Genomic DNA, 8,103 nt, shown 5'->3' with positions numbered 1-8,103 from the left:
ATATATATAGCGCCGAATGCTACGATGATGTATGAATGATAATTTGGGAAGGATTTGGAAGGAAACGGTTGTGATCTGATCGAAATACAGGGTGTTCAATTCAAACCTCCCACATTTTATCAGATCTTAGAACTGTCCTGGAATTGTCCTATAGGGATTGGGAAAAACAACGAGAATCCTTATATCCAGTGTCCCGATAGGGACTCGAACCGAGAACCTTCCTTCCACGAGTCTCGAACATTATCGTTACGCGAGCCCGCTCGGAAGAACATTTGTTAAATGCTCATATTTGAATGTTCATGACATTGAAAGGACACACTACCTGTCATTGTTCAGAATTTCCCGCACAGCTGTGAGGACGCTTTCCTTTGTTAACTTGTCGTAATGGAGCTGTACTCCGAGCCCTCTCTTGACAAACTTCATGGCGTTGACTTTCTGATCCAAGAAGAAGGGGATTCCCACAATGGGGACTCCCCTATATGCGGCTTCCACGCTACTCATCATCCCACAATGTGTGATGAACATCCGGATGTTCGGGTGCGCTGTAATATACAAACATTGTTTTATGAAAGAAAATAATTGTAGGATCGAGGTTCTGACATCATTGACTGTATACTGTCTTCTGGAATGTGACACCTTGACGTCTGGTAGAATCCTACCTGCTTTTCGGAGGGGCGTACTGCTTCCGTTTTCCGGTCGAAGAGGAAGCTCAGAATAATGCAAACCGCACTCTGCTGGCTTATCGCGGGTTGCTTCCTTGCGTTACTTTTCTCATCCTGAAAATGGAAGCAGTAATTTACTCCGAAGAGTAGATAAATTTCTACTAGACTCACAGTGTCAGTTCCTAGAATATTAGAATCTTCCAGAAAATATTCCAGACCCCTACCTCGATCTTTGCAACTCGAGACGTTTTACTTTGCGTCTGTTGGTAAACATAGTGTGTGCGAGAACAGACCTGAAATATAAATATACAGTACAGATTCCAGTCGTTACTATACAATAGACGAATCAATAAGCAGACGTTTATAGGCAACGGATCGGTAAAGACGCCTACAACAATAGAGGAACAGTTGAAAGCGATGTTTTCTGTTGAGTCCGCCCCGGTGCTATATAACGACGAGCTCTGCAAGGGAGATCGAGAAGTGATGACGCTATACGAGTAGATAGTTGGCAGTTGGCAGTCGAGGGAACTGAAAAACAAGAGTTCTGCACGGGCAACTGTCACAAGAGGACTTGAGTGCACGAAGCTGAAGAATCTGCAGTGTGTTAAATCCGTTGCCAGGATACGACTAGTGAAGTCTGAGAAGACTTAACGTGTGCTAGTGATTCGTAAAATGTGGAAATCAGCGCTAGCACTGTAATTACTTGAAGTTCCGAGTTGAGTCAATAAATTCAATGAGAGATCCATGGCCCGTATATAGCCACGCTTCTGGAGCGGGACATAACAGATCCCGGAGAGCTTGCTTTTGTGTTAGGGACGATGGGAAGCGTGTGTCTAGAAGTTTATGGTTTTCCTGGAAAAAAACTTTTTTTCATTAATCATTGGTGATCTTGAAGAAATGTGCTTAAAATAATCACTGACCTAGAATATCGCTTTGAGGCAGCCATTTTCCTATCTTTAAGTTGGGCGGCTTTCCTGGCAGAATGCCCGACTCGAATTTCCATAGTACGCTCTGGGACAGTTCAGAGAACGCCTCGAGGAACGCCTGTCGCTTGTCTAGCGCCATCTTGTTACTCCGCAGATTGGTACCCAGGCTGAAGAAGATGAATCCATCCTTTGCCTCATCTAGGAATGTCTTCAGGTCCTGTTAAAGTGACACGAGAATATGAATATTTGATGAACTCATTTTAAAGTATTCTGAATACTTTGCACTTTGCAAATATGTGGACGTATGCGGATAAGCTCTGTCCATGCAATTTGGAAGCAGGTAAAATTCAATTCAGGTGCTCCCGGTGAATTTTTCGGCAGGTGGCGAAATCTTTCGGAGCTGTTTTCGAGACTGTACAGGATCATTTTATAGCCTACTGTAGGTGTAGAGAGGCTGTAAAGCTATTTATTCTCTTGCTGTCACCGTACAGCCTGATAAGGACCTGCAACATTGTGCAGAACTGCACTTTCCGTGACTGTACTGGCGCATTTTATAGCTTACTGTAGGTGCACAGAGGCTGTAAAGCTATTTAGGTTCCTGCTGTCACCGTACAGCCTGATAAGGACCTGCAACATTGTGCAGAACTGCACTTTCCGTGACTGTACTGGCGCATTTTATAGCTTACTGTAGGTGCACAGAGGCTGTAAAGCTATTTAGGTTCCTGCTGTCACCGTACAGCCTGATAAGGACCTGCAACATTGTGCAGAACTGCACTTTCCGTGACTGTACTGGCGCATTTTATAGCTTACTGTAGGTGCACAGAGGCTGTAAAGCTATTTAGGTTCCTGCTGTCACCGTACAGCCTGATAAGGACCTGCAACATTGTGCAGAACTGCACTTTCCGTGACTGTACTGGCGCATTTTATAGCTTACTGTAGGTGCACAGAGGCTGTAAAGCTATTTAGGTTCCTGCTGTCACCGTACAGCCTGATAAGGACCTGCAACATTGTGCAGAACTGCACTTTCCGTGACTGTACTGGCGCATTTTATAGCTTACTGTAGGTGCACAGAGGCTGTAAAGCTATTTAGGTTCCTGCTGTCACCGTACAGCCTGATAAGGACCTGCAACATTGTGCAGAACTGCACTTTCCGTGACTGTACTGGCGCATTTTATAGCTTACTGCAGGTGCACAGAGGCTGTAAAGCTATTTAGGTTGCTGCTGTCACCGTACAGACTGGTATGGACCTGAAACAGTGTGCAGAACTGATACACTTTTCGCTGAGCAGCAGGATTGCGCATGGGTCGCATAATTTTATGTTCTTCTTTAAGAGATCAGAGTAGAGGCCCTTGGGCTAAGGTGTCGGGTTTGCAACAATGAGGCATGCTGATCAGTACCTGCGGCAGGGGATCAGGCTGTGGTTTGATGTGCATCCCACCAATGGGAACCACACTGGGCAACAGCGGGCGCGGATCGTCCAGCCCAGCGAGGGTGTTCACCAGAACGATACTGAAGTTCCTCCATATGTCCATAAAGGGAGGAAGATCCTGTTTGAAATACTTCCTTGCCAAGGCTTCTTGTCTGGGTATGTAGCTGTACTCGTACAGAAACGTCACGAAAATGTGGGTCAAGAAATTGCAGATTCTTTCAGAGAAACTCATGCGACTTGTATAAGGAAGCAGGAAATTCGGCATGTACGAGGGATTTTCTGGGTTTCCAGTTGTGAGGCTTATCCAAGGAGGTACTCCAATTCCTGAAGTTGCTACAACGGGTGGCGACCCAAATTTGTGTATGAATCCAAAGAAACATTCCCCCCAGCCTGCCTCTGTGATAATGAGTTCGAATTTTTCAGATGATGAATAGTTGAGCAGTTCTTGTGCCCCCGCAGACTGAAGCTGTTTTTCGCACATGTAATGTCCCCAGTCGTAGGTAATGAAGGTCATCTCTACAGCGGACGTTTCGGTCAGGGACACTGGATCTCTATACTCTATGCTGGTATCGTAGATGCCGTCCATGACAATAGTCTTCATATTGGGCACAGGGTGTTTTTCAACTTCTGTAGTTACAACCGTCACCTGAACACGCAAAAAGAGAGAAATAAAATTAAGAAGAGCAACGAAAGCATCTGTAACGAAAATCTTTAAAAATTTGTAATTAATGAATGCTTCGAAAATATTCTATGTGAATACCTGAAGATTATAGCAACAGTTATGAACTAATTTCATTACAAAGTTGACAAGTGTAGCCATGGCTATACTACTCCACACTTCTTCTGTTCTGCCTTCTTTCAGAATGCAATAAAAGTTTAAATGCACAAAGAAAACAATTTAGTTTCTTTTTATGAGGTATAGTAACGCTGTTTCATTCTTGACGGTAAGAATAATTTGAAGAGGTTTACCTTCTGGGATGTGATGCCATATAATTAGGTAGAAGTTTACCGTGGTTTCGGAGAAACATACTGCTTCTGTCTTCATAGACATCGGACTGAGAACTTCAAATCTTATATACTGCCACAGTCAATAATTTCGTGGAATGGCCGCCAGGCGTCGTACGGGAATTTCTTGCCTATATGTTTCAGCAATGTTTTTGACAGGTATATCAACGTTGGCAGACTTGCGTAGCGGCCAACGGCAACTGTTTTAAGGGCCGATATGGATCTGTGTAAATGTATGTGAATACCTTGTAATATGAGGCGATAGAACCACAGTCCACGAACTTAATGACTGTACTGCGTGTAAGAAAACTATTTGAAGACGCAGCAGTAAGGAGGAATAATTAAGCTTACAAAAATTAACGTATAGCGCTAACAGACGCTTGCGGTATTCTGCAGCTCATTTCTTTGCGGCTGTCGGCTCAGTGTGAACCGTGCACTTTTGCTTACTTGAAATGCAATGAAGTTGAGTACCTGGTGGCCTTTGTTAGCGAGAGCAATGAGCAGCGCTCTGTTGAAGATGTAATGGCTCGGAGACGCGAGATTCAGCAGGGCTAGGATCCTTGCGCATTGGCCTTCCTGTAGGCCACAATACAGAAACAGCAAAGCTGCCAACATCACGGCACCACGAGACATCGTGTTGTGAAATTGAATTTATATCTGAAGCGTATGGAGAAAAATACATTTGAAGAAAATTCTTACTGTGTAGCAATTCCTATATTACGAAAGTTACAGTGGAACCCAAATTGTACCACATAACCGGTGTTTAAATCTGACGACAATATCTTAACGACATTTCTGAAAATGGCAAATATCGTTCTGAAATCTAACTTAGTCAACTACGTGATCTGTTTTGACGATGTGTTGGTCCGGTGAATTTTTAAGGAGATGGTGCGTTTAAAATGTGGTTGTGGGAAGAAATGAATTCCTTATGGGTTATACACCGCCTCTGTGGTCTAGTGGTCAGAGTTCCTGGCTACAGATCCAGAGGTGCGGGTTCGATTCCCGTCGCTACCAGATTTTGGAAGAAGTAGTGGGTCTGAAACGGGGTCCACTCAGCCTCGTGACGAAAATTGAAGAGCTACTTCAAGGAAATGGGGGCTGCGGTCTAGAAAACCGAAATTAACGGCCGTGGGTATTCGTTGCGCTGACGACGCGACATCCTCTATCCGCTAAAGTTGGCACTAATTTCGCCCACAAGCGACGGTGGCTCAATCGGTATATTTCGCTTGCGGACTAAAACCACAAAGTTTATTTTTGTTTAGTTTATTTGTGGGTTATATACGGCTCCATCATAGTCGGAGTATTTGGCATTGGATGGTAGGACGGCTGATGGGTAATGAATGGGAAGGATTTTACAAGGAAGCCTTCATGGTGTAATTGAGGTATTATAATTGCAGTTACCTCAAGTGACTGAAGGAAACCACGAAAAACCCGAGTCAAGAGATTCGAACCTAGTATCTTCTGAATATAAATGTTGATATATGTCACTACGCCAGGCTGATCTTTGGATGAAATTTGGGCCCAACCAAATTTGGATATCAGAAGTGACACTAGTAAGTGTTAACAGGGCCGCGCCATAGCTCAAGCGGTTATTAGCTGGCTTCCCACCGAGGCGGCCCGGGTTTGGTCAAGTGGGATTTGTGGTGGACAAAATGGCGCTGGGGCAGGTTTTCTCCGAGTACTTCGGTTTCCCCTGCCAATCTTCATTCCACAAATTGTTCCACAATCACCCTCACGTATCATGTGGGGCTGGTACAATAGGCCAGAAGTGGCCGCAGTACAAGGGACTTAGTCCCACCCCACTAGCAATGAAAAAAAGTGTTAACAGAACTAATCGCCTACTTTGCTTTGACGCGACACGAAACCACCAACAGTTGTTCGTTGCCGCCGGAACGTCTGTAAATAATTTTTACCTAGCAACGGCAGGGGATACTGTTCACCTAACCGGACCGATTGGTCGTGATTCATTACAAATGTTTATACAGTTATTTGCGCTTACAGATCAGTACTACGAGGTTTTTGGTCATTTCCCTCATCCGGTATTCTAGAGACTAGAAAATACGACGTTTCGGAAACTGGATCTGTTTCCGTACTCAGGTGAGGGGGGAAGACACCTACTTAGTTGAGTCTCTTAGAAAGAGCTAACCCAGTAATTCTGAGTGTTATACACCATCGTCATAACCCTTTAGAATTTACAGTACATCTTTTTAAAATTTGATTTCCTTTTCTTATAGATTTGTCAGATTTGTGATAAATCTCTTAGTTTGGCCTGGCAATGAAATGCACAAGCATTGGCACGAACGGCGCTGCGATGCGGGGACTAGGAAGATACGAAGTAGTAGATTCCTTTGCCAATAGATGTCAGTGGCTGTAGATCTCAGCACGGACGCTCTCTTACGCCAAATGATGTACTATATCCACATTCCCCGTCTAGGGCATTCTGGGGCTGATCTAATGTCGCTGAAGGTGTCTACATGTTGATTCAGTAACTATAGTTATAATTAGGTGGAACACAGGGAGGTTTAAGAGTTTTCGGGGCCCCAGGAGAGTGTTGAGTGCCGGGTTCCAGGGCACTCAGAAAGGCGGTGGGTTGTATGTTAGACGCTTTGCTATGTATTAAGGCCAATTAAGAGAGAGAGAGAGAGCGGAAAACACCTTCTTCTTCTTCTTCTTTTTGCTAGTGGCGTGGGACTAAGTCCCGTGTACTGCGGCCACTTCTGGCCTATTGTACCAGCCCCAGATGAGACTGACAGAGGCCTTGTATATATTATACGTACTAGATATTAAGACTCAATTGTAAATAAGTGTACATAGTGACAATGGATTAATACTATCGACTATGACTGACAAATGACAGGCTGGACCTCTCGTCAGAGAGGGTTCCCCACATGGACAGGACAGTAACTTCCATTTGAAAGAAATATCTGGCCATGAGCCCCAGGCTGGACTCGACACCAAGACATACTGACTGACCGTCAGTCGCATTCTGACTTTGACTTTGACTTTGCATTCTCATGCTAGACAAGTTGCGTCTATTATTTGACCCCTCTTCGGTCCAGATATTCTTCTTAACAACCTGTTCTCATATACCTTCGGTCTATGATCTATTAACGTCAGAGACCAAGTTTCACACCGGTACAAAACTACACGCAAAATTACGGTCTTATATAATTTAATTTTTACGTTCTCAGACAGCAGACGAGCAAACAGTGGGTTCTGAACTGAATAGTAGCTGGCATTCCCCGAATTCGGTCCCGTCTTGAACTACTCCTGAATCAAATTTTGATTTCTTTTACTGTCATTCCTAAATATCTGAACTAGCGAAAATAGAAGACTGTGTAGTTAAGTGTTGTTAAAGGGTCCAGTAAATTCAGCTACCAATCTACATTCCCGCGTCTAATCACAAACACGCGACGATGTAAATAATTGTTGTACATTAAAAATAAGATCTTGTACTCACGTATTGCGAATAATTACCTCGTAGAGTTGTGCCCTCCCAATGGCTCTCTATTTCTGGCAGCGATGCACTTATGTAACCACTATCGCGCTCTTAAAGCCCGCTGGAAGAGTGTGCAGCCTTGGTTAATGTCGGCTCTGCCCTTAACGCTCTAATGAACCGACTGCAGCCCGGCCCGTTACCGACCGCTGATTGGGATCTGAATGCTCACTCATCCCGTGATAAACTTACCGACTCCTATTAAACGATGGTTGAAGATTACAGAGTCTAGGTTGTACCTTCCGGCTCTTTATCGACGCTGAATTATCTGTATACGTCACTTGGACTAAGTTACATAAATAGTCGCTGGCTTCCCATCGCGGCGGCCCGGGTTCGATCTCGGGTCTGGTCAAGTGGGATTTGTGGTGGACAAAGTGGCGCTGGGGCAGGTTTTCTCCGAGTACTTCTGTTTCCACTGCCAATCTTCATTCCACCAATTGCTCCACAATCACCCTCACCTATCATCTTGGGCTGGTACAATAGGCCAGAAGTTGCCGCAGTACAAGGGACTTAGTCCCACCCCACTAGCAATAAAAAGTGTACATAAATGTCCTTACTGGGTTATTTAAAGGCAGTTTAAATGTC

General features: G+C 44.4%; 1 protein-coding gene across 2 annotated transcripts in view; it reads right to left on the bottom strand.

Annotated features, from left to right (window-relative positions):
* LOC111870966 (UDP-glucuronosyltransferase 2A3) overlaps window positions 1-7,679 on the bottom strand; it is a 10,401-nt gene extending 2,722 nt beyond the window's left edge. Inside the window, exons 1-5 of one of the 2 annotated variants that reach the window (XM_023863654.2) lie at window positions 7,483-7,679; window positions 4,494-4,679; window positions 2,986-3,663; window positions 1,583-1,805; window positions 323-542 (exon numbers count right to left, since the gene is read on the bottom strand). In XM_023863654.2, coding sequence (XP_023719422.1) covers window positions 323-542; window positions 1,583-1,805; window positions 2,986-3,663; window positions 4,494-4,655 — 1,283 coding nt within the window. In that variant the 5' untranslated portion in view covers window positions 4,656-4,679; window positions 7,483-7,679. The remainder of the gene's footprint in view (window positions 1-322; window positions 543-1,582; window positions 1,806-2,985; window positions 3,664-4,493; window positions 4,680-7,482) is intronic. The other variant, XM_023863653.2, reaches the window with a different exon arrangement.
* Window positions 7,680-8,103: the final 424 nt, after the last annotated feature.

Source organism: Cryptotermes secundus, unplaced genomic scaffold, assembly GCF_002891405.2.
Source record: "Cryptotermes secundus unplaced genomic scaffold, Csec_1.0 scaffold1044, whole genome shotgun sequence".
In the NCBI taxonomy this organism is placed as follows: Eukaryota; Metazoa; Arthropoda; class Insecta; order Blattodea; family Kalotermitidae; genus Cryptotermes; species Cryptotermes secundus.
Note: the sequence above shows the minus strand (reverse complement) of the source record. Positions and strands in the feature narration are given on the sequence as shown.